Genomic DNA, 27132 nt, shown 5'->3' with positions numbered 1-27132 from the left:
CACACGTCCAAGTGATTCCAAGAAATGCATGTTGTCCAGCATCTGGGTCTTTGAAGAGGTTTCTCTCCTAAAGATTGGCAGTATGCCGCACTTTCTGGCAAAACTCTTGGCAGATGAAACAGAAAACAAACAGTTAATGTGTGAAAATAAATAGTTATGGCTGTGGATTAGACAGGATAAGAAGAGCACAGGAGCCTGTTCCATGGAACTGGTAAACCCAGGATGTTAGGACTACGAGGGATCTTTGAAATCTTTTACAGGGACCATCGCGAACCTTAAGAGTAAGTGATATGATTGACAGCTTGTAGATGTCACTGTAGGGTCCTGGAGGGGGTGGTGCTAATGGAAGAGCTTTGAAAGTCTAGAGTGGTGATGGTGATGAGGACGATGATGATAAACATTATTTGTTAGCCCACATGCAGGGAGACAGTGAAAGACAGGGAAGCCTGGCACGCAGCAGTCCATGGAGTTGCAAAGAGTCGGACTTGACTTAGCGACAATCCTAGATGAGGAAAAAGAGACCACTTTTCCCGATCAGTTTCTGATAATTCTAAAAAAAAAAGACATAGCTCTCTTAGAAAAAAATTCAGGGTGAGGATTGAAATGCAAATACGGGGACTTCACTGGTGGTCCAGTGGCTAAGACTCCAAGTACCCAGTGCAGGGGGCCTGAGTTTGATCCCTGGTTGGGGAATTAGATCCCATAGCCTGCATCTAAGAGTTCACATGCTACAACAAAATATCCCACAGGCTGCGACTAAGAGCCAGGGCAGCCATAAAACAAATAACTGTAAAATACCACGGAAAACAAGAAAACACAGACTCACGCGTGTTTCTCCAAACGGCAAAGGATGTTATTGCAATACATTAAGTTCTTTCCTGAAACAAGTTTTGGCAGGGAGGGGCAGAGTGTCTAGCGTGGTGTTGTTAGTGGCTCAGTCATGTCTGACTCTCTGCGACCGCATGGACTGTAGCCCTCCAGGCTCCTCTGTCCATGGAATACTCCAGGCAAGAATACTGGAGTGGGTAGCTCTTCCCTTCTCCCAGATATCTTCCTGATCCAGGGATCCATACCGAGTCTCCTGCATTGCAGGCAGATTTTTTACTGTCTAAGCCACCAGGGAAGCCCCCTAGCATGGGTGAACAAGAGCTAAAAAACCAAAAAGGGTTGACAACGGCGATCACATCAAAGGGGCCCAAGGAAGCACAGATGACTGGGGTTGCATCAGCCCCAGGACACGTGATCAGATCAGGTGATCTCAGACATGCGAGGCTGGGAGTGTCCTTTCCCTGCCAGTTCAGCCCCTCCACCCTGCAGCCCGGGAAAGTAGGCAGGGGCCATGGGAGCCACAGCCCTGCTTACAAAGCCAAGGGCTTGTGTGACCTCTGGGATAACATGATGCTCTGGTCTCCAAAGGAAGAAGGTCTTTTTCTGTTAGGGTACAGTGTTTCACCTTTTTTCCTGTTTTGTTTTTACTTCATGTGGGGCTTATTTCACAACTGCTGGTGGATGTATGATTATCCCCTGTCCCACTGCCAATGAGAGTCTCCATCGTGGTCCCTGTGAATTCATGCCATCTCTCTCAGACCAAACAATCCATCATGATTCCCTGACACCCGGCAGAGTCAAGTGGTCCTCAGTGAGACACCACAAGACCCCGAGGTGCTTCTGAACCAGCAACAGCTGGGTTATATTCAGTGCGATTTTAGTGTCAAGTATATTTTCCAGTGACCCAATTGCCGAAATTGCACATCAGCATTGCCAAACATGACATTTGGCGATTCCCTGTTAGCCAGCATATCAACTGACCAGAATTCCTCTCCTAAGGGTGTTCGCACATCATTTGCAATAAGAGCCTATAAAGTCAAATTAATTTCTATGCTGATATGACATTTTCATTTCACTGATAATTGAAGGCTTTCTGGACCAGAGAAATGTTCCTTAAGGTAAATCTGAAAAAAACTATTAAAGCATGTCAGTCATAATAGATATTTTTATGATATTGATAACATTGGCTAAGAAAACTATTAATGTTATCCAGTAGCTCTTCGGACTTTGCTCAGCAGTCTAAGGGAGGAAGAGTGAATAAGATAGGGTCTTGTTCTCTCTGCAGGAGCTTTCTTTGAAACTATAAAGATATCATTGCACATATATTTCCCAGAATGATTGGCAGGTGGGCAGAGCAAAGACCTGTCCATGTCACACACAGCCAATCTGGCCCTGAGTGAGTTAGTTATCCTGTAGAAGGACTTCTTAGGCAATGAAGAAGGCCACAGGAATGCAGGGACAATTCAGTTGTTTTTGTCTCCCTTAGAGGAAATACCATTTAATCATTGTTGACTAAAAAAAAATATACTCACAACCTAAAAGTTGACAGTTAGGTTTTATTTGGTGGGAATGTTAGGACTCGAGCCTGGGAGACAGCATCTCAGGTGACCCGGAGAGAGCTGACGCCCAGGAGGCAGGGGAGGAGCCAGGCTATATACAAGTGTGCAGCAATGGATAGGTAATCTGAATATGAAAAATTACTATTAATTAAGAGAAAATGAAATCTCTCACATGAAGAGATTTAGCAGTCTCCTATATATGGGAAGATGCAAGCATCTGGCTTGCTGAAATCATTTCTTTCCCATGCATCTAGCTATCTGGGGCCAATCCTGCTTTCTTTATTGTTCAGATATGAATTCCTTGTTTACTGTAAGAGATGGCTAATGTGTTGGATGGCCACTTCTCACACAGCAACCCTCAACCCAGCTCCTCAGCACTTACCAGGGAGGCAGTAGCTGATGGCTTCCAAAGAGCTGTCTTTGTTTCACCTGGGCTCAGTAATTGACACTTGGAAAAGGCTTATTTAGTGGTAGAGCGTAGAGAAGAAAACATTTCGCTTCTCATCATCAAATAAGAATAATCCAGAAATGGATGCAGACTGCCTAATATATGAATTAATAATGGTGCCATGAGTCGATTAAGCAGTTTGGTCTTGAATTAACAACTCTATTGATTGTGAGCCTGGGAATTTTGAATAAAGGCTTTTTTCCCTTTTCTTTCTTTCTTTTTTTTTTTCCTTTTACACTGCTCAACAGAAAGCTGAAAGTTGACAAAGCCCCAGCTGACCCCAGTTTTGTGAACAAGCAGACCAGCCACCATGCTGGGGAATGTCTATTGTCTGCCTCCTCCACACACAGCAGACACCAAATTACAAGGTGCCAGAAAAGAGGAGGGATTCTTTCCATCATCCTCTACCCAAGAAGGGCGCTAGCAGGAGGCCTGTGCAAACTCTGTCCCCAAGGGAATGAGAGACAGAGTAACTTTCTAGGTGTCCTGAAACTCACGGTTTGTTAATTACAGGAAAGCACACCGGGTTCCCCAAGAGGATGGGAAAAGAAGGACCTCCTTCCCCTGACTCAAGGGGGTGCCATGTTCAACCAGCAGTCTTCCAGAATGTTCAGCCACTCAGGTGTCTCATCGGGGGTGTTTTAGATTATTAAATGAGACTCTTGTAAAACAATTTGATCATTTTTCACAGGAGGGCTCAACTTTCAATACTTTCTTTTGCCACACCTGTGAAACGGTCTCTCTCTTTCTGCTTCCATTGGGTTCCTATTCCCCAAGTGCTACTGCTGGTGGGGAGTCCTGGAGCAGATGGATAGGTTGGGGCATCAGCAGGAAGAAGGCCGAGGGAGGTGTGGATGGACATCTGGTTAGTCTTGTGGACCGGGTCAGGACTCAGGCAAAAGGCAAGGAAATAAGGGGCCGCCCGTAAGTCTGAGCAGTGGGCACACTACTCTGATCCTTGGGGCTGTCGGAATGCCCCAGGCAGAGGTCATTCAGAGGTTGTTTTCACGGAAAGTTTCGTGGTAGGACATCAATGCACTGTTTGCCTCTTTATTCCAAGATCTATTTCTTCTATATGTAGGAACATTGTCCACATGTTGTCCATATGATGACTTGCAGGACAATTACTAGGTGCTACTATTTACAATAGCCAAGACATGGAAGCGATCTAAATGTCCATTTAGGAGTGAATAGAGAGATGTGGTACACATATACAATGGAATATTACTCAACCGTAAATAAGAATATTACTTAACCGTAAATAATGCCATTTGTAGCAACATGAAGGGACCTAGAGATGATCACACTACGTGAAGTAAGTCAGAGGGAGAAAAATATCATACGATATCATTCATATGTGAAATCTAAAATAATGACACAAATGAACTTGTTTACAAAAGAGACTCACAGACTTCAAAACCAAAGTTATGGTTACCAAAAGGGAAACATAGTGGTGGGGCGGGGGGAGGGATAAATTAGAAGTTTGGGATTAACAGATATGAACTACTGTATATAAAATAGGTAATCAATAAGGACCTACTGTACAGCACAAGGAACTCTATTCAGTAGTCTGTAATAATCTGTGTGGGAAAAGAATCTGAAAAAGAATGGTTATGTGTATAGGAGACAAAGCCAGGTCGGCCCAAGGTGAGAAGTCTCCCCCAATGCCACAAAAGAACTTAGCTTCAACCAGATTAAGCCTCAAGATAAAGCTAAGCTGCAAGTAAATCCACATTCCTCTCCCCAGAGGCGAGCTAGAGAAATGTCCGATTTTAAAGATTTGGGCTGATTTGGGAGGAAAAAAAAAATTCACCGAGAGTTCATAAGGACAAGTCAGGCCTTAAGCAGGCTGTCATTCTCTGAGTAGTCTAAAACTCTAATTCTGAACCTTAGCTAAAAGCCACCCCTGGTAGTCTGGTAGCTGAGGCGCCTGGGAACCAACAGAAGCAACTGCAGAACCTCTGAAATAATCTCCTTCTGACCTTCAACCTAGTTTTCAAACGAAGCTTTCAGTTTCTTCAGGGAAAGCTTCATGGTCCAAAATCATGAGCTTTACAAGGAGGACCCATGAGCCAGAGGCAACAGAAACAAAACTCAGCAGAACTGGAATAAGATGTTGGATGTTGGATTGTCAGACAACAGACATTAAAATAAGCACATTTGATAAGTTCAATGACATAGAAAGAAAAGGAATCAGAAAACAGTAGTGAGGAAGAGACTAGAGAGAAAGACCTAGGCGACTGGATTAAGAACCAAGTGGAATGTCTAGAAATGAAAACTATAACATCGAAGCCTAAAATCCAGTGTCTGCTGTTTGATCAAGACTCAGCCGAAGAGAAATTAACAAAGTAAAAGATAGACTTGGAGAGATTTTTCTAGAATTCAGTTCAGAGGGGGAAAAAAGATGAAAAGAGGTTAAGTCCCATGATGTGTGCTAAGTCACTTCAGTTGTGTCTGACTCTTGGAAGCCGCCCCCCTCACCGCCCCCAGGCTCCTCTGTCCATGGGACTCTCCAGGCAAGAATACTGAAGTCGGTTGCCACTTCCTCCTCCAGAGGATCTTCCCAACCCAAGGATCGAACCCAGGTCTCCTGCATTGCAGGCGGATTCTTTATCACTATCGCCACCTGGGAAGCCCTTAGGTTAAAATTGTAACAAGCACTGCAACATGGTCTCTGTGGCTACTGATTGCACGTCAGGCAGGGTTTCAGGCAGCATTGGGGTGTGCCGTGCAATTCACAGATCGCTATAGCGTGTCCACAAGGCCACAAAGCTCCTATCACCCACAGAAGGCACGAAAGGATCTCTTGACTCAATCAGGTGGCATCATTAGATGAGTGTCCGTCACAGGCACATAAGGGCAACTGTGCTCGGGCGCCGTGGGGTCATCAGAGCCGGAGGCTGTGGACACGGGCGGTGTCCCTGTACAGTACTGGGATTAGTCCTGTCGAAGAACGTGATAAATATAGTGCAGGACAGGTGGCTGCACTTTGTGACTTTTGAAATGAGAGGCCCAGAGAGAGCCTAAGAGACGAGTGATGCTAATCCCCTTCCGCCTCTTGACAAGGACGGCCAGGACCGCATCTCACAGCTCGTGGGGACAGATGATCCCAGGACAGCATCTCAGTAAGTGGGGAGAGGGATGCCACAGAGCCCTGGGATCAGAGAAGCCAGGGGCTGACCTGTCCCTCCACAGGCAAGATTTCTCCCAACAGAGGGAAATAGCTTCAGAGGACTTGGAAAGCAGAGCCAGAAATGGAGACGGAACCAATGTGATGGGCAGACAATGGGGCTCCACGGAGACTTCAGGACACAGGAGGAGCACCTGGGCCGTGGGCTTGGGAGGACTCCACTGCTGAGACAGGGCAGAATGCATCTCTGAGAGATGGGGGTGGTCCCGGAGGATCCTGCAAGGATCCAGGGAGGGCCCGGCAGAGCTGCTGACTTCTTGGTTGGTTGTCTCTCCCATGAGAGGCTAAATGCAGCATAGCGTGCCTGGACTCCCATCTCTTATAAGGATATCCTGGGGCATGGAAGCTCCCATGGGATGAGGCTAAACTTTGCCTGACATTAATTTTTGTGTTTTTCCTTCTGACTCAGGATATACAGTGCAAAAAGCATCCTTTGTGTCAGCAGCCAAAGCCACTCACCTGGGACATGCAGCCTCATTCTTCACGTTTGGCATTTTGATCCCCTGTTCTATCTGAGGCTTAAAATGACACAGCTGCCATGGTATGTGAAAGCCGCCTTCGCTCTGTTTACTGTTTCATTTCATCCTTGATTTCCCATCACTTTTTGAGGTATTGAACGCATTATTGAAAGGCTGGGTTGACGTCTACAACCCTCCTTCAACTGTCTTCGATTTTCTCAGCCAGATATTTTAACAGAGTTACTGCAACTCTGTTGCAGGGTGTAAAAACGTTTGTGTTCTCTTATTGGAAAAAAAAATAATCAGTAAAATCTGACTACAACATCTGTGGATCTTAATACAATGTTTGAGTCAGAAATGATAGACTTTCCATCCAGACACAGTGGCATTTGAAGTTCTGAATGATGAATATGTTCTAGAGCCCAGGATGCAGGGGCTTAGTGCAGTTAACCACGCTGTCCGGCTGGACCGTGGCCGGGAAGTGAGTTGCAGACAGAGTTCCACTGGGGGACCACTGCCGCCAGCCTGAGCCCAGAGTCCATCTAGAAGGAGGAGGCTCGTGGGGACGGGCCGCTTGGGGCATGGGCAGAGTCCTCTCTGCCAGCACTCGACACACAGGAGACTTTCTTTCCCAGCAAACACCCACCAGGGAAGTCTGGGAACAAGGTGCCCACAGAAGCCAAGTGTGTACTGGAGCCTGGAGCGGAAAGCCTGCGTTGGAGGCACCCTGACTCCCCAGGGCTGCAAGTTTGGGCATCAACCACTAGGGCCTCAAAAACTGTCTTTGGGAGAAATGTGACAGGGGTGAGGGTGGTGTCATGCGCTCCATGGAGCTAAGGTGCGGAATCCGTCCTTGGAGGATGTGACCGAGGCCATCACGACACAAAAACACCAGATTTCTCAGAGGAGCTGGTTGTGATTCCAGAGGGTCCACTCTAACTGTGAGAGCGGGGACTCTGCTGGCCAGAAGGGAGGTGACAGGGAGGGCGTCCCAGAAGCAGACAAGACTGCTCCCAAGACTCCTGGCCAGTGGCCAGAAACACGAGGACCAGCAGGGGTCTGTATGCCAGGCCAGCTTCTTCAGACACATTTACACTCCCAGCATCTGTGTGGAAGCTTTGCCATCTAGCCCCCTCTGGTTTCGCCTGCATTGGCCACCCTGCCTTTCTCTTACTGGGTTCAGCTTGGACTCACACTGACTTTGGCCCTACAGCAGTCCCAGTCCCTGCCTCAGTGATGCTCCCTTCCCACCGCCCCATTCACTTAGGTCCTTATGTTTCCCTAAGGCAGGGAGATACACCCAGCATCCTGGGAGGTGGGGGCGGGGAGATGTCTCCTCCCTCCAGACTGGCTCCTCCTGACATATGACTTGGGCACAGTGTTGGTCCCACTTCCCTCATTTATGGAAAATCACCAGTTCACAGAGTAGTTATAGAGATGAATTAAGAGACATAAATATAAATTGGGCTTCCTAGGAGGCACATGGAGAAGGAAATGGCAACCTACTCCAGTGTTCTTGCCTGGAGAATCCCAGGGATGGCGGAGCCTGGTGGGCTGCTGTCTATGGGGTCGCACAGAGTCGGACACGACTGAAGTGACTTAGCAGGAGGCACTAGTGGTAAAGAATCCACCTGCCAATGCAGGAGACGTAGGAGACTCAGGTTCAATCCCTGGGTCGGGAAGATCCCCTGGAGAAGAAATACTGGCAACCCACTCCAGTATTCTTGCCTGGAGAATCCCATGGACAGAGGAGCCTGGTGGGCTACAGTCCATGACGTCACAAAGAGTTAGACATGACTGAGCAACTGAGCATGCATGCTCAGAGAATGAGGTGATATTGCCTGCAGTGGCCATTCTGTCCCCAAGCTCATCATTTATTCATTCAACTCATGACTTCCCATTTAATTATATATGCACTGTTAATGTAAGCGTTAGCCTAAATAAGTGATGACCACTCTCCTCTGTTTATTCTTTGCTTCTCAATGACAATATTTTTAAACGAATGTTAACTTTGTTTTCTGCCGAAGAGCACTTCATTAGGGATACATGCATGTCATTTACTTCATTTGGTTGATAAAACAAATTTCAATGAAGGCAGAATTTCCAAACTAATGATTTTGAATAATTAAAAATGAATGCATTCTGTACAATGCATTCAGTACTTACTGTGGGCCAGAAAGACAGTTACACGCCAGCGATGCAACCATGAAATAAAACAGTATGCTGCTGCTGTCATACGGTGGGGCGTGAATCCTTACAAGTTACATGTCTGTATGTGTATCTGTGTGTTGACATGCATTTATTCATGTGTGCACATGATCATACTCTAATGCATGTAATTTCAGCTGTGGTAGGGGCAACGAAGGAAAAGTGGAGGGTCAAGGAAAGCTTTTCTGAGAAAGTGTGTTTGATCTGAAACTTGGAGAGCGAGCAGGTGTTAGCCTTCAAGGTCATTTCAAGAAGAGGGAAGAGTGCACTTGAAAGTCCGAAGACAGGATAGAATCTTCAGGAACCAAAGAAGCGAGTATGGGCACACATTTGTAAGAGAATGAACAGTGGAGGGTCTCCCCTGATGGTCAAGTTGTTAGGAATCTGCCTTGCAGTGCAGGGGATGCAGGTTCAATCCCTGGTCCAGGAGCTAAGATCCCAAGTGCCACAGGGCAACTAAGCCCTTGAGCCCCAATTAGAGTACCTGTGAGCTGCAAAGACCCAGAACAGCAAAAATAAAGTAAAATAAGTAAATGAATAACAAAAGATTTCATCCGCAAAAAAAAAAAAAATGACCAATGGAGCTGGAGTTTGTAAAACCTTATAAATCATGTGAATGATTTTGGATTCTATTGCAAATGTTGAGCAGGGGTCTGCCATGGTCCAATTTGCATATTTAAAAGGCCCCCTTGGTACCTATGCTGGTTGATGAAAAGGGGGCCAAAGGGATGAATGAAGAGGTCAGAATGAGGTGCAGTGTCAGCTTGAACAGGACAATAGAAGAATTTTGGAGGTGGAATCTCAGGACTGGGTGAGAGAGTAGATGAAGGATTAAGAGAGGGAGAAGGCTAGAATGCATTTTAGGGTGGGTTGGGGTATCATGGGAAATAGATGGGGAAACAGTGGAAACAGTGTCAGACTTTATTATTTTGGGCTCCAAAATCACTGCAGATGGTAACTGCAGCCATGAATTTAAAAGACGCTTACTCCTTGGAAGGAAAGTTATGACCAACCTAGATAGCATATTCAAAAGCAGAGACATTACTTTGCCAACAAAGGTCTGTCTAGTCAAGGCTATGGTTTTTCCTGTGGTCATGTATGGATGTGAGAGTTGGACTGTGAAGAAGGCTGAGTGCCAAAGAATTGATGCTTTTGAACTGTGGTGTTGGAGAAGACTCCTGAGAGTCCCTTGGACTGCAAGGAGATCCAACCAGTCCATTCTGAAGGAGATCAGCCCTGGGATTTCTTTGGAAGGAATGATGCTAAAGCTGAAACTCCAGTACTTTGGCCACTTCATGCCAAGAGTTGACTCATTGGAAAAGACTCTGATGCTGGGAGAGATTGGGGGCAAGAGGAGAAGGGGACGACAGAGGATGAGATGGCTGGATGGCATCACTGACTGGATGGACGTGAGTCTGAGTGAACTCCGGGAGTTGGTGATGGACAGGGAGGGCTGGCGTGCTGCGATTCATGGGGTCGCAAAGAGTCGGACATGACTGAGCGACTGATCTGGGGTATCATTTCCTGAGATGGAAAATGAGGAGAAGACATATCAAGAAATCAATGGACTGAACCATTTGCACATGAGTGAGCCCTCTGTTTCTGAGAGTGTTTGAGCATAAATGTTTTTTAAAGACATGTATGGGGCAGAAATTTAGACGAGATAGATTTTAAGATTTGTTTGTTCTAATTCTAGAGTTTGCAAGTATTGGATGGATGTCAGCCTGGTAATATTGAGAGAAAAAGCATAAATACTTGGCCATTTCCTGACCTATGGAAATGGGTACAAGTAAAGTTCTCTATTACCTTCAATACAAAAAACTGACACTTCTCTGAATTATAGCTCAATTGGTAAAGAATCTGCCTGCAATGCAGGAGACCCCAGTTCAATTCCTGGGTCAGGAAGATCCCCTGGAGAAGGGAAAGGCTACCCACTCCAGAATTCTGGCCTGGAGAATTCCATGGACTGTATAGTCCATGGGGTCACAAAGAGTCAGATATGACTGAGTGACTTTTCCTTTCTCTGATTTATACAATATCGTTACAGTATACGAAATATTGAGAGTTTTAAAGATTTGATATAGTACAGTGACATCATTAACAACACTTCAGTTTTGCAAAGAATTCTAAATAATGTCAATCTTCTAAGTTAAAAAAAAATAAGAATTTTCCATCAACAGATCAATGGATTAAAAAGATGTCATATGTACACACATACACACACAATAGAATATTAGCCATAAAAATGAATGAAATAATGCAATTTGCAGAACATGGATGGACCTAGAGATTACCATACTCAGTGATGTAAGCCAGACAAACACAGATATTACACGATATCACTTATATATGGAATCTAAAAAAGCAATACAAATAAACTTACTTACAAAACAGAAACAAGCTCACAGACATAGAAAACAAGCATGGCAATCAAAGGGGAAAGGAGGGAAGGAGAAATCAGGAGTTGGAGAATGACAGATACACACTATTGTCATAAAATAAACAACAAGGATTTACTATATAGCACAGAGAACTGTGTTCAATTTCCAGTAATAACCTATGATGGAAAAGAATCTAAAAAAGAATTAACTTTGCTCACTCCTGAAACGAACACAATATTGTAAATCAACCATGGTTTACTAAAAGAAAAATCAGAAATTGTCATTTCACAGGTGATTAATCCTGTGAATGCTGAATTGTGTTTCTGTTCCTTTCCTAAGGCTGTGTCATTTTAGCTGGTAAACAGAAATACTGATCATTCTTTCCTCAAATGAATGGTGAACTATGTCAGTTTTGAATTAGGTAAGGAATAGAGGAAAATATCCTCATTTACACTGAGACTTCCTAAGTAGCAGAATTATAGGAACTTAGCTCAGAAATGACAGAGAAGGCACTGGTACCCAACTCCAGTACTCTTGCCTGGAAAATCCATGGATGGAGGAGACTGGTAGGCTGTAGTCCATGGAGTTGCAAAGAGTCGAACACAACTGAGCAGCTTCACTTTCACTTTTCATTTTCATGCATTGGAGAAGGAAATGGCAACCCACTCCCGTGTTCTTGCCTGGAGAATCCCAGGGATGGAGGAGCCTGATGGGCTGCCATCTATGGGGTCGCACAGAGTCGGACACGACTGAAGTGACTTAGCAGCAGCAGCAGCAGCTTAGAAATGAACTTGTCCAACCCACATAGATGTAGCTTTATATAATGTGTTACAGCCAGTAGAATTAGGGAAACTTCTCTTCCAAATATTATACATATCTTCTCAAATGTATTATTTTAAGTTCTTTCTTCTCTTCCCCTTTGTCTCTCGTTTTCCCAAAGCATAGATTTAAAGTAAGTTGTTAGCAAGTGTGTAGACAATCTTTAAACTGCAGTGGTACGTGGGCTGAACGGCAAGTATTGAATCAGAAATTATTCCTTACATTTCTATTCTCCTGAGGAGGAGGAACAGCAAGATGGAAAAAGGCCTGTCATCATCAAAACATATGTGGGGAAAATAATTTCCCAGTAAGATGATAAAATTCTGGGGCTGTCTCTGCGGCTGGAGCTTGGAGCATGCAATCTGTTCAAAACCCTTGTGTCTGCAAGATGCAGAGCATCATGGGGTTTCTGGACCAATATGTGGGGAAAATAAGTGCACAAGCATGCCAGCAGGACTTTTTCTTGGTTTTTCAAAACTGTTCAGCATTTTGTTTTGTTTTCTTTCAAATAGCCTGTGCGGAAAAAAAAAAAAAAAAACAGAAACAATAGATCATAGTCTGCATTGATCCCAGGAAGAGCATCCTTTTCTGTCTATGACTTGTATGAAACCAGATCAGAATGTACGCGGCAGTTTCTCAGCTTCACGTGTAAGTGCACGAGTGCTTAGTCATGTCTGATTCTTTTGCAGTCCCATGGACAGTAGCCCACCAAGCTCCTCTGTCCATGGGATTTCCTAGGCAAGAACACTGGAGTGGGTTCCTGCTCCAGGGAATCTTCCCAACCTGGAGATCGAACCTGAGTCTCCTGCTCTGCAGGTGGCTTCTTTATCACTGAGCCACCTGGGAAGCCCAGGCTTAAATAGGAGGGACACTAGTGATTCAGATCAAGAAAAGCAGCAGGATACACATTGCATCAGAGAGTAACAGAGAAGCCTCTGGACTTCTTGCCTGTGGTCCTATCAGGTGAAGCAGGTGTGTACAGTGCTCAGGTGGGAAATTGCTTTTGTCACATCTTGCATTCTAAAATGTTTTTATTAGAATGATAGAACTGGAGGGAAAATTTTCCTTTCCAAAGTTTGGAGAGGAAATCTAGCACGAGTACTAATTTTGCTCCTCTTCATCCTTGATTTAAACAAACTCAATCGTGTTCCTTAAGTTCTGCTGCTAAGTCGCTTCAGTTGTGTCTGACTCTTTGTGACCCCATAGACTGTTGCCCGTGAAGCTCCTCTGTCCATTGGATTCTCCAGGCAAGAATACTGAAGTGGGTTGGCATGCCCTTCTCCATCCTTAAGTTCTAAACAAATTAAAACACGTGGAGAAGGAAAAAGGGAGAAGGCAGAGGAACTCAGGCTTTTCCAACTCTATTTCGGTGAATCTTGAGCAAAACCAATATATATGTATCTTTTCTTGAGAACTGACTAAAATCACCTGGCAGTTAGGGCGGGGGGAGGGGAGGCTGTAATTTAGCAGAAAGAAGGCAAACGGGCATCAGTGTCCACTCAGAACTGGCCCTGCTATGCTCTGATTTCTATGTGACTAGAGGAAGCCTCTCTTATGTTAACCAGCACTTTCAAGGGTTTTCTCCTCTTTAACTCATTCTTTTTGGGGTCCCTAAGAGCACCCTTAGGCTCAGTGATTTGCTAGAAGGACTCGTAAATTCAGAAAATCTGTCACACTCATTGTTATGACTTAACACAGGAAAAGGACACAAGTTAAAATCATCAAAGATAAAAGGAGCATATTCAGGCGTGGTTTCCTATTGTCATCTCCTGGTGGAGTAATCTGATGATTACTTAATTCTGATTAAGTAGTGATTACTTAATTCTGATGATTACTTAATTCTTCCAGCAATGATTTGTGACATGTATGCACTATTGCCAACCAGGGCGGCTCAGGTGAGCCTTGGTGTCCAGGGTTTGTTTTGGTTGGGAGTTTGTCTTGGAGGCATGGAGCTCCTCTGTGGCTGACCTTAGCACCTGGGTTCCCACCCTCTCCAGAGGTTATACAGATATTGTGGTTGCCCAAGACCCTACCATCAATCACAGTGTGAGTGCAGACTGTCTGGTATGACCCATGGCCCCAGGTAAACAAAGATGTCTTTATGAGGCAGAGTATTCCAAAGGCTTAGAGATTATTTCCCAGGAGTTTGTCAAAGGCCAGACCTTTCTTTGAAATGTACAGAGTTTCAACACCCCAGACCTGCTGAGTTGACTTTTTATTGCATGCGTCATGTGATTGTCAAATTTATCCTTGGCCTTTGCACAATAGATAATGACCATGAAGGACTCGACCTTGGTGGTAACAAAAAAAAAAAAAGGGAACCTGCTCATCCTGATCAAAAAGGATTACATTGCCTCTTCAGCCACAGAAGTAAGTCAGCTAAAATGATGGTAGAGGATGAATCCCTGAGACCTTGGCAAGTTCATTTACAAACTAAGGAGGTCAACTCAGTTTTCTATAACCAACATATTACATGGTCAGATGAACAGTTGAAGTTTTCTACACCAAGCATATTAGATACATTTCTGGGAGAGTAAACAGATTTCTTGATTACCAACAACAGAAAAGTAATCATGATAATTAGAGGGTAACAGGTAGGAAGGCCAGAGGTCCCCAAGCGGAAGGAGGAAATAAACTGCAGTTGCAGACGTTTCTTCCTTCTCTGCACGAAATTCAAAGAGGCTTCTTTTAATTCTGTGTTGACGACACCTGGTTCTGCCTTGAGCTAACCGATGTGTTTTTCTTATGGAAATGTTTTTCTTCAGCGATGTTAATTAAACCATGTATTTGCTTTGGAAACTGCCTTTCTTCAAATTGGTTCTGCCTAAGACTAACTTTTTTTCTTTTCTCAAACCTTGGGCTGATAATGGCTCAACAAACCAGTACATTGTTTTATGGCTGAGGGATGATACATCCTATCTCAAAAATGCATATTGTGGGTGAGGGGCCTGGTGAAACTCCCTCAGCCTTGAGGTGTTTCTTTTATCTGATTAGAAGCTTGCTAACAGACATAAAATGCCTTGCAAAAAGCCAGCTGGAGGGCACTCTTTCTGTCCCCGTCTGATGTCTATGTCAGAAGCTTTCCCTATCTTTATTATACTTTAATAAAACTTTGCTACACAAAAGCTCCAAGTGGTCAAGCCTCATCTCTGGCCCTGGATCAAATTCTTCTCCTGAGGCCACGAATCCCGGCGAAGCCCATGGCTCACAGCAGCAACCTTTCAATAATAAGAAAGCATGAAAGAGTAAAACATAAAGAAGATGTTCATTCTTCTTGCTAGATTCTTTGTTTGCACTACTCCTGTGATTTCCTGGATGAAAATATTCCTGAACTTGTACTCACATACCTTGGTGGAGAAGGATCATACCAGAACTGTATTTTCAATTTTCAAAGTACTTATGTATTTCAAGATTACTCAGGAATTCTTATCCAACACAACTGTAATTTGCCCTCCTAGAATGAAGGGAAATCAAAAACCAAATTACAGTCATTAATTTCTAATTTCCACACTGTAGATATCATCCATTTGTGGTTTTGATTAAAACAGTGGAGGCAGAGACGTAATGTTAGTAAGAATCAAAGAAACCAAAGGAAGAGCTGTTTTGCAGGTTTCTGTGTGTTTACTTGGGAGTTGCTTTGGAAAATTTATAGCCAAATTCAAGTTTGACTCACATGTGTATTTGGACAGGGATGCAGAGAAAGCATGACTCATTACAAATGTTCAGGTCAAGCTCTGGAACAGATTATGCTTTCTCTTTTATAAGACATTTCAGCTCTGTGTACCCAAATGATAATATTTCATCAAATCCAATTCTTTCTTCAAAAAATGGGAAACAGATAATTAAAAATTCCTTCTCTTCCAGAAACATGAAAAGCTTTAAATCTTTCATTCCCTTTGGACCTCCAAGCCAATAAAAAGAGATGGAACCCGTACAATCTAGATATCTGCAGACTCCTGGATTCACGCGTCACAAAGCCTTAGCTCTTTTCATACTTCTGAAAGTCAACCAAAAGTAAATTATATTTTTTATGGTACTACAAGGAGATACTGATTTTGATGCATTGAGTCAATGTTTTTGGCTTCTCTTGAGTAATTGCAATGACTCTAAGCTCAGGTAGCTATGCACTGGGACACGAGACAAGGAGAAAATAACGCAAAATATATATATATATATATGTGTATATATATATATAGTCTGAATTTCAAAGCTAAGAAAAGTTTAAAGTGAGTTGACTTTAAAGTGAATTCAATCAAGGAAACTGGAACCTCAGTCCTACAACCCTATAGAAATGACTTTTGCTACCAGAATGAGAATGGAAATAAATTCTACCCTAGAGCTGACAGAAAGAAACACAGACAACCTAAACCTTGATTTTAGAGACATCTGTGTTGACCTTCTAACCTACAGAATTAAAAGATAATAAATAATAAAATAAGTGAATTCAGTTGCCTCACTTTGTAGAAAACTGAAGCCTGGACAGGAGACGTCACCTGTACAGACTTGTTCACTTCTTCATCACTCGTTGGATACGTTATGATTGAATCTCTTCCCTATGCTGGATGAGAAATCCAAGTCAGCCAAGAGGACAAAGTCCAGTGGCTTTGCATTCCGGGGACCAGCAACATCCAGGAGCCTTGCCGCTGAGGCTGGAATACAAATACAGATCTGCCCCAGTGGCATGTCCTGGCTCCTCTGGGGAGCTCAAGTTACTCAAGGCTGAAGAATATGGGGGACTCTGTGATGCTCCAAGGGTGACTCTAGCTCACCCTATGGAAGCCAGGCATCCTGTAAATTTCATAATGTATATTTCCTTCAAGAGCATCCAGAATTACTTTGACGCTTTCCGGAAAGACTCAAGTTCACGTTCATTTTCTGTCCTGTGCTGAAATAAGAAGGAAGTTTAAGCAGTGGGAAGCAAGATCTCTCCTTGCAAATAGATTCCTATGACACTACTAAAAAAAAAATCTGCATAGCAAGCTTGGTGCTAATAGCTTCCAGTTATGCTCGCCTAACGATGCCCAAGCTCTTACAAATTCATTATGAGCCCTCTCTGCTTCTCTTTTATTACTATGCTGTCTTTTTTTTAAATTAGTAATGCTTTGGATTCAACGTATAACTTAATGTGTACCTTCAAAGAACACTCATAAAAAGTTCTTTTCTCAACAAGGTCAATATTGTTCCTATTACTATTTATAATAGCTTTGATTTTCCTCTGAATTTTATTTCATTTTCTTACAATCTATGAAAAGTTGTATTTTGGTGTGCTTGGATTAATTATAATTACCTGATGTTATCAATACTTAGTTGCACATTTAATCTAGGCTGGGAATTTTGTGTTTCTCTGTTTCTCACATGGTGATGAAAATAAAATTCTTCAGTGGGATAAGAAGATAGAGAACCCACGGATACCTAAGGAGGTATTGTTTAGGATGGAGTTGTTGTTTAGTCGCTAACTTGTGTCCGACTCTTTGCGACCCCATGGACTGCAGCCTACCAGGCTCCTCCATCCCCCACTACCTCCTGGAGTTTGCTTAAATTCGTGTCCATTGAGTTGGTGATGCTACCTAACCATCTCATCCTCTAGCATCTTCCTATTAGCTAAATCTAACAGCTTGAATGTTTGCTTTTTTGAAAAAGACCATTATTGAACTCGTTTTTGTTTCTCTCATTTGTAACAGAATCTTAGAGACTGTCCAGACTCACCATGGCTGATGTACATTACTGATGAGAAGCACCCCAGCGCAGCTTTGAGCCTCACCCCCATCATCTCAGGATGCTGGCACTTGCATCGTCTTCCAGGGACCAAGCCCACAGGGCTTTCATCTTTCACTGTGTGTAACGCTTAGCCATCCACATGCATATTCAGTCTGTGCTTGGAGGCATAGGAAATGGCATTTTAAAATGCAGTAACCATTCCCACAAGAAAAGGGTTTAAAGTATCTGTACAGATAATGACAGCTTTCCCTCTCGATCTCTTTGCAGGAGTGCCTTGTTGTGAAGGACAGGTGCATCCTGTCTGTCTCTGGTTGCTACAGAGAGGCAGTACATTGACTCAAGTCTGAGAACAGGGCACATTACTTCTATTAACCATTTACTAAGTCAACAAGTAACTAATGACGACACGCTTCTTTCTAACGTGCAGCAGTTTTATGCATTTAGTGGTATTATTTCTCGAACAGATGTGTCTTTTCAAAACCATCTTCCTTTCTTAGGAACAGAGGATTTCTTCTTAATTATGGGTTTGTAAGCTGCTTCAAAAGGTGTCTCTGAACACACTACTGAGATCATTTCTTACTGAGAGCTTGGTGACATGCAACCACCCCACTATCAGGATGTGAACAGTCAGCTCCCTACATCAAGCCCCCAATTAGCTTGCATTCTTTGGCTAAATGTACTCCGCAGCCCTTGCAGTCAGCCTCAGGGCTTTGATTTCAGAAGTCTTAGAAATACCTGGGATTGATTCGAACATGGCAGCATCAAAACTACAAAAGATAAGCAAGATGCATTTCACCGCCCGTCAGCAAACTGTAGGGTTTGATGGCAGACACCCAGCGCTGTATCAAATTCCCTCCACGTGGGTGTTTTGAATAACCAAGCACATTAACCAGGTTTGTGCTCAGCACTTCCCTTTATCAATAAAAAAGGAACATTCACAAAGAATCAACATCTAAAGCCCATCGGGCAACTGCTATTACTTTCATGCAGTCCTCAATGCTGACTGTTCACAAAGAAAACCTTGCTTCTATACCTCTGAAAGGCACCGATGGAAGCTGCCAACCACACTGATACCACCCTTTCCTTAAGAAGTATAATAAGCTCTCAGGTCACCTTCAAAATATGGTTATGTTCTTTCCCTGGAGTAGAGTTACTGTGAAGTATCAAGTGACTGAAAAAGTGAGGAGAGGAAATAAAATGATTGCTCAGCAGGAAAAGGGTGATGGTGGTGCCCCAGCCTGACTCTCGGCCCAGAGCAAGGTCATGGAAATTCAGCAGGAGCCCAAGTGGGTCTTCGGCAGTGGACACCAGGGGACACCAGCGGGTGAGATCCTGGCACACACGGTGTTTGTGCGACAGCTGCCTGTATGGTCTCCAGCTCCAGCCTCTGTCCTGCTCGGCAAAGAAAGCCTCACACTGCCGTTTCCCTCTGAGTCATGAGGTCGAGTAAGAATTCCACTGATGTCTTTAAATAGTCTTGGCTCCAGCAAATGAACTTGGGTGAGGTTACTGAGTGTGCCTTGTGTGTGCCCGGCAGGGATAAGCAGATCTCCGGTTGCTGCTGGGGGGCAGTGGAGGAGGGGAATGTGGAGGGGACTTCAGCTGCCTCCCATGACACTGCTGAGATCTGTTTGCAGTGGTTCAGCACAAGAACTCATGTACCCAGGGTGTTCACGGAACAACGGTATCTGATGATAATTGCAGGAATGGGCCTCTTTGACAGATGGGATATTGACTTTGGGGTCTGGTGAGGAATCCATTTGTCCTGTGAATAAGTTACATGGGCACACCCTCCTTGATCAGCGCTTAGAAGAAAATGGCAGCCCACCACCCCTGCCACTAAAGTTGCCTAAGTCAGCACCTGAGAATGAGCCCCACAGCCCCCTGGGCTGTGCTCCCCTCCCCCATGTGGGGCGAAGAGGGTGGGGGAATTAGGGTGAGATGGCTGCCAAGAACCGGGATTTGACTGAGTCATCCCAATCGTGTCCTTTGGTTCTGAAACTTGGGGCTCAGCCTGCGCTACACACGGTCCAGTGTGCTATCTTTGCTTTAATCTCTCTTTAGTGGGGATCACAACTTGCCGCACTGTGGAAACCCACGTAGGTCTGTCTCTTTCAGCACACTTTGAGCTCCTTGGTAGAAGAAGCTGAGCCTTATTCCTTTCGAGATGCCTGCCCAGGAAAGGTGCTAACAAATATGAATTTAACTGAATTAAACTAAGGGTAGTAAGAAATTAGATGATCCTGGCCACATCCCCCATTCCTGTCTCGCTATTGTCTGCTGTATCCTATAGACAAATGTGCCAAGAAACCCGAGCGCTTGTGGATCCACAGATCCAGATCTGTGGATTTGAAGGCATTGTACGTTCACTGCCACGTTCATTCTAATTCTTGATCTCTGAACACACAGTGACATCTCAGGGGCTCTCGGCTGGGACAGTGACAGTGAGGCCCAGTGATTCTCGTGGCAGGAACTCTACAATGGCTCGTCCTGATTCTGCATTGAACTAACAGACATGTAACTCTTGGAATTGAAAACAAAGCAAATAATATTCTTACAGAGCCTTTTCTCCAAAAAGCTTTGCATCACTCAACTCATTTGTAATTTGTAAAATTTTGAAATAAGCGAGATCTCCAAGGTGTTTTATTTCATTGATTTGTTTATTTTTGGCCACGCCCCTTGGCATGTGGGACCCTTGTCCCCGGTGAGGGATGGAGCCTACACTGCCTGCATGGGAAGACCAGAGTCTTAATTACTGTACCACTAGGGAAGTGCCTCAGCTAATTTTTAAAGGACAACAGGTGAAAGCCAAGTAGCAAACATCATTCTCCTCTGAATATGAACAGGTAATGACTTTTAGGGGTGGGCTGTCTATGCCTTACCTCCTCTTTCCTGTATTTTGAGCTTTTCCCCTGGTTGTTAGCTCACCTCCGAGAAGGTAAATCTAGGAAGAGAGGAGGAGTGAAATTACAACAGGGGAATGTAACCATCGGCCAGTGTCTCTAGAAAAGCTTGAGGATGTGACTGGGCGCAAGAGAAGGATTGGAAAGAAGATGGACACTGAGTGTTGGCTCTGTTTGTGTTTATTCTCTGAAAGCCAGCACGCTGCACCCTGTCACCCACCCCCAGACGTCAGCATGAGCGGCTGGACTGCTGCCCTACAGTCATTCTGGAGGCAAAGTTCCTGTGGCTTGTCTCCCCGGGGACTCAAGGGGAAGCTCTGCTGGATTTGGTCATTGATGGGAGGGCTGGGCACCAGCTTCTCTTTGGTCCCAAAGGATGCTGGATGGAGACAGAGGTGTGGGCATGTCTTGCTGGGGCTATGTGGCTGCACGGTGCCAGCTCAGGGACTGAAACCAGATGGTCTCAGCCCCTCCTATATTATACCTGGCCCATAGTATGTACTTAGTAAACATTTCACTTTTGGTGAACATTGAATCATACCTGCTGTCCTCTCTTCCAAAGGCTGAATTCCACAGCTCCCCAGAAGAATCAGAATTATTTTTCTTTGGGGAAAGAAAACTCAAGTCCTCTGAAGTGAAGTGAAGTTGCTCAGTCATGTCCGACTCTTTGCAACCCCATGGAGTGTAGCCTACCAGGCTTCTCTGTCCATGGGATTTTCCAGGCAAGAGTACTGGAGTGGGTTGCCATTTCCTTCTCCAGGGGATCTTCCCGACCCAGGAATCGAACCCAGGTCTCCTGCGTTGCAGGCAGACGCTTTACCCTCTGAGCCACCAGGGAAGCCTCTATCCACTGATATTCAGAAGGAGATGATATTATGCGGGTTTTTGGGAGAGGCAGCAGGCTAAGACTCTTTGTGACCCCATGGACTGTAGCCCACCAGGCTTCTCTGTCCATGGGATTCTTTAGGCAAGAATACTGGAGTGGGTTACCATGCCCCCCTCCATGGGATCTTCTCATTACCCAGGGATCGAACCCGCATCTCCTGCATTGCAGGTGGATTCTTTACTGGTGAGCCACCTAAGAAGCCCATTTATAGGAGTATACAGAGCTAAAACACAAACACCTGCTTAGAAGGGGCGTTCAGTACAACTTAGCACATAGTAACACAAGCCTTGACCCACAGCAACAAGAAGAGAAGAGGGTTTAGACTAGGAAAGTTCCTGCCGGAGTCTGTCAATGCCTCCAACGCCCACATCAGGTGTGTTTTCTGTCCTTCAGGTAACTGACGAGCATCTCCAGACCCCCCTCCAGCAGCTCGGGCAGAGGCTTGGATAAAGGGTTGCGGGAAATGTGCAGCCCTTTGTCCATGGGGTTCCAGGCGATCCTGGTCAGCCTGCAGAGCATGTGGAGCTCCGCAGGGAGCATCTGGATGTCATTGTTGTTCAGGTTCAGCAGCTCAAGGCTTGTGAGCAGGCAGAGCGAGCGTGGGAAGGTGTGGATGTGGTTGCCCTCAGCAATGAAGATCTGCAGGCCGGCCAGGCACTGGATGCTCTCGGCAATGTTCTCCAGGCGGTTGGAGCCCACGTGCAGGAAGTCCAGCTCCTTGAGCGAGAACACGCAGACGGGGATGTGGGCAAAGCGGTTGTGGCTGAGGTTCAGCTTGCGCAGCCGGGACAGGTCGGCGAGGCTGGTGGGCAGCTGGGACAGGCAGTTGTGCGACGCGCTCAGGACCTCCAAGCTCCGGCAGGCACCCAGCTCCGCTGGCAGCTCCGTTAGGCCGTTCATGTGCACGAACAGGACTTTGAGGCTCTGCAGGAGGCTGACCTCCCGGGGTAGCGTCTTCAGGCGGTTCCCGCACAAGTTCAGGACCACCAGCCGCGTCAGCTTCCCCAGCTCGGGCGGGACCGCCCGGAGCTGGTTGTGGGACAGGTTGAGCTTCTGCATCTCCGACAGGCCCCACAGGAAGTCGGGCGCGTCCGTCATGCCCTTGGTGACCAGGCTGAAACTGACATGGCGCAGCCCCCGCTTCAGCAGGCAGCGCGGGTCCCTCCCAGGAAGCAGAGCATCGTCCCAGGAGGAGAACTTCTGCCTCCCCCGCAGGAGCCCCCGCCCCAGGGGCCCCTTGTCCTTGCGGCGGGCCCCAGACTGCCTGGCCCCCATGTACCTCCTTCCTCCAGCGTCTCTGTCGCCACAGATGGGGATGGAGTCCAGACCCCGCTGCTAAAGTCCAGCAGGGAGCCGATCTGGTGATGGGAGCCGTGGCCCGTGGTGCCGCACGTGGAGTAGGACTGGGGAGGGGGGGGGTGAGAGGGATGGGAATCCCAAATGCCCAGCTCTCGGGGTCCCTGGTGCCTGGTCCTTGGGTCCCAGATGCCTGACTGTGGCTCCAAGAGCTGCGAGCACCCCCGACTGCGTTGAGGTGGCTGCTCTCAGAGAAGCAGGGCTGTAGTGAGACACTTGTCCCCCAGGCTGAGGAACTGAACTGCTTGGTTCCCTCTGAACGCCACAGAGCAGCTGTCCCTGTCACTCCGCCTGCACTTTATTGGTCTGGTGTGAGCAAGCAGGTCACGGCGAGGCCGCCTCTGACTGTCCCCTCTCGGCTTCTCGGGGGTGTCACAGCTGAGCAGGGCGATTAACCAGCCCATCTCCAGAGAGAAACCAAGGGGGAATATTGAAGCTAGGGTGTCGGCAGGTCTCAGGCTCATCCCAACCCCAGAGCAGAGCTGGGCTGAATGCTGGTCACAAAGCTATTATTATATGTTCTGACAGCCAGGAATTGGTAGAAGTGATACACACACACGCCCCGATTCAAATTGCTGTGAATCACGGATTGTGGAAACAAGTAGCAGAAGGAGTCTTGATGCCTGGAATCCTCCAGGCCAGGGTTTTACACAGTGCTGGACAGAGGTGATTTCTTGAGGAGAGGGTGAAGAAGGGTGCAGACTCCACTCCCATTTTCTCCCAGAGGAGCTCTGGGGTCACCTGTTTCACAAAGAACTCCTGGATCTGTTCAGGTGACTCCAAATGTCAGGACAGCACTTGAGTGATGGCTTAGTAAGAAAACACGGTGCCCATTGTCCTGGAAAGTGGTCTGAAGAGGCTCCCTGGTACACACCTCCTACTCTCTCCATCCCTCTCTCTCTCTCTCTCTCTCTCTCTCTCTCTCTCTCTCGTTGAACAAGTTACCTTATTCCCCAAGCCGCTAGAGTCAGCAGTTGGTGTCATGGACTGAACTGTGCCTGCCCTCCCACCAAGATTTCCAATGTTGGAGTCCTTCCAGTAACTCAGAATGTGACCGTGTTTGGAGATGGGGCCACATTGAGGACACGGGGAGCAGATGGCCATCTGCAGGTCAAGGAGCAAGGCCTCAGAACCAATCTACCTGTTCTCACCTTCTCTTAGATTTGCAGCCTCCGAAATTGTCAGAAAATACATTTCCCTGTTTAAGCCCCTCCATCTATGGGGAATTTTATAGCTGTACCGGCAAGCCCATCCAACTGGGGCACTGGCGGACACTGCATAGGTGAAAAATCCTAAAACTAAGTCGTGGTTCAGGGAAGAAGAGATATCGACGTTGATGACCCAGGTTCTGAGAAAAGGGCTAACGGGCTGTGGGAGGCTGGCTTGGCCCGGAGGCCTGTGGCTTTCGCTGGCAGCAGTCCTGGCCGGGCAGTTCTCCTGGACAGTGATACTGGTCCTGTGATCGAGGTCTCAGAACTGTCACCACCAAGCCTGGAGCTCGAGCTGGGCTCTGGCTGGGCGCCACCCCTGGGGAAGCTCAGATCCCTCCACGGAGGAGGAACAGCTGGACATGTAAGACAATGCCAGGCCATTCCTGCCCCACTTGGCCTTTGAGAGACATCTGGCCCCTTTTGCCTGACGAAGCCCCTGGCACTCCTGGACAAAGGTGGAAACCTTGAATGTTTTTTCTAATGGGATTCTTGACTGTTGTAGCTGTTAATTGGAGAGAAAAAAGCACCATGGCTAAATCTGTACTCCAGGATTTAGAGTAGATCACACCTTATATACATACATTCCATATGATGATAGAATTCTGCTGCTTCCATGAGTCTGAGAAATTATGTTAGGATATCTGAACTGTTGGGACTAGTAGAAGCTGGGATGGTTTGATCAAGAGTCATGGCTTTCTTCTTTGTGACAATTATCTCTCTATCTCTAATACATTCTTACCAATAAATAATTTTTGAGTACTTATCAATAGCAAATATTTATCAAACATCTATTTCTGCTTTATTGACTATGCCAAAGCCTTTGACTGTGTGGATCACAATAAACTGTGGAAAATTCTGAAAGAGATGGGAATACCAGATCACCTGACCTGCCTTTTGAGAAATTTGTATGCAGGTCAGGAAGCAACAGTTAGAACTGGACATGGAACAACAGACTGGTTCCAAATAGGAAAAGGAGTTCGTCAAGGCTGTATATTGTCACCCTGTTTATTTAACTTCTATGCAGAGTACATCATGAGAAACGCTGGGCTGGAAGAAGCACAGGCTGGAATCAAGATTGCTGGGAGAAATATCAATAACCTCAGATATGCAGATGACACCACCCTTATGGCAGAAAGTGAAGAGGAACTCAAAAGCCTCTTGATGAAAGTGAAAGTGGAGAGTAAAAAAGTTGGCTTAAAACTCAACATTCAGAAAACGAAGATCATGGCATCCGGTTCCACCACTTCATGGGAAATAGATGGGGAAACAGTGGAAACAGTGTCAGACTTTATTTTTCTGGGCTCCAAAATCACTGCAGATGGTGACTGCAGCCATGAAATTAAGATGCTTACTCCTTGGAAGGAAAGTTATGACCAACCTAGATAGCAAATTCAAAAGCAGAGACATTACTTTGCCAACAAAGGTTCGTCTAGTCAAGGCTATGGTTTTTCCTGTGGTCATGTATGGATGTGAGAGTTGGACTGTGAAGAAGGCTGAGTGCCGAAGAACTGATGCTTTTGAACTGTGGTATTGGAGAAGACTCTTGAGAGTCCCTTGGACTGCAAGGAGATCAAACCAGACCATTGTGAAGGAGATCAGCCCTGGGATTTCTTTGGAAGGAATGATGCTAAAGCTGAAACTCCAGTACTTTGGCCACCTCATGCCAAGAGTTGATTCATTGGAAAAGACCCTGATGCTGGGAGGGATTGGGGGCAGGAGGAGAAGGGGACGACAGAGGATGAGATGGCTGAATGGCATCACTGACTCGATGGACGTGAGTCTGGGTGAACTCTGGGAGTTGGTGATGCACAGGGAGGCCTGGCGTGCTGCGATTCATGGGGTCTCAAAGAGTCGGACACGACTGAGCGACTGATCTGATCTGATCAAATATTTACTATATGAACCCTAGACACTTTACGGAGAAGATGAATGTTAAAATTACCTCCATTTCACAGATGAGGAAATGAAGACAAGAGAGAGGTTAAGTTACTAATGCAAAATCGAGTCACTCTCCCAAGTTCAGTGTCTACTCAGTGGCAGGATCAGAATTCAAACCCAGGGAGTCCAACTCAACAGCCCTGATTGGAACCATAAGAAAGTGCTAGACTTAACCCTGTAGAGAGCTCGAATAACTACAGCTAGGATATGGCTTTCTGTTTTCAAGATTCTTTGGAGTGTGGCTGGAGGGACAATCAGTAAAGAAATGACTATGAAAGCACACAATAGAAATAACTACACAATTAGGCATTAACCCTGCTTTCTCTGCCAACACATCCAGGAGAAGCCAGAGTTAAAATATTCCAGAAGACTTTGGCATAACAAATTCAATCCCCCTCCCCAAACAGTTCAGTTCTTTACCGAGGTTCTCATCTATCAAGTGGACGAGCTGTGTGAATTGCTGCCTGCTTCTTCTGAGTTCTTGAAATATGGGTGCTGCCTCTTGTTAACCACAGTGGTCCAGTCAGAGCAGGTTCACGGAGGGGATGCTCACTGTCTCTGGGCTGTTCCCGTCTATGCCATGGAGACCCCCTTTCTACCCTACGAGTCAGATTCTTACTGTAAGTGAGACCATTGCAAGAAAGTGCAAGTGAGACTTAACCTCTTTCTGGTGAAAACAGGCAAAATCCAAGCAAGCTTTTATCTTGCTCGCATTGAGACTGGTCCCTGAGGAATAAACAGTAACTGCTGTGGGCTTTAGAGTTCACTGTGAAGCCCACACATCTGACTTTTGCCGAAAGAGACTTTTTGAAGCTGAGTGGATTTCAGTTTGGCATTAAGTCTCAGAGCACAGCCTTGTTGTCAAGTTCTCAAAATTCCAGGGCATGGTAAGTAATGGGACTGTCTTTAAAACCTAAAAAAGGTATGTAATTATCAAAGTATATTTATTATGCCCATCATGGTAACTACAGTTTTATAATACTCCAAGTGATTCTTGTTCAACATACATAAATCAACATTTCTTACTTTTTAAATTCCCAATAAAATAAAACATTTGAGGAGAGTATAAAATACTGGGTTATGAAAACATCCAGAACTACTCCTGAATTTACACTAATCGAGCATCTATTGAAAATAATTCCCTTTACACATCATGTCTGTTAATTTTTGAAGGAAGAAATTTTCCTATTTCAACAGGTTATTAAAATAACCATTTTACTGATTTTAAG

General features: G+C 45.5%; 1 protein-coding gene across 9 annotated transcripts; it reads right to left on the bottom strand.

The window, feature by feature from the left end:
- On the bottom strand, positions 1 to 23623 carry LRRC30 (leucine rich repeat containing 30). Of its 9 annotated transcripts, none has more exons than XM_055558932.1 (4): positions 21054 to 23623; positions 20492 to 20553; positions 17598 to 17766; positions 9965 to 15109 (listed from the first exon to the last, which is right to left on the bottom strand). In XM_055558932.1, exon 1 carries the CDS (start codon positions 22671 to 22673, stop codon positions 21768 to 21770), a length of 906 nt encoding a protein of 301 aa, XP_055414907.1. In that variant the 5' UTR covers positions 22674 to 23623; the 3' UTR covers positions 9965 to 15109; positions 17598 to 17766; positions 20492 to 20553; positions 21054 to 21767. The 9 variants fall into 9 exon arrangements, with proteins under 9 accessions (XP_055414909.1, XP_055414913.1, XP_055414907.1 ...); XM_055558935.1 differs by having other exon boundaries at positions 17598 to 17761; XM_055558934.1 differs by lacking the exon at positions 9965 to 15109 and adding an exon at positions 1 to 105 and having other exon boundaries at positions 20492 to 23623.
- Positions 23624 to 27132: the final 3509 nt, after the last annotated feature.

This window comes from Bubalus kerabau, chromosome 21 (genome assembly GCF_029407905.1).
Source record: "Bubalus kerabau isolate K-KA32 ecotype Philippines breed swamp buffalo chromosome 21, PCC_UOA_SB_1v2, whole genome shotgun sequence".
Lineage (NCBI taxonomy): Eukaryota > Metazoa > Chordata > Mammalia > Artiodactyla > Bovidae > Bubalus > Bubalus kerabau.
This window is presented reverse-complemented; position numbering and strand designations above follow the sequence as displayed.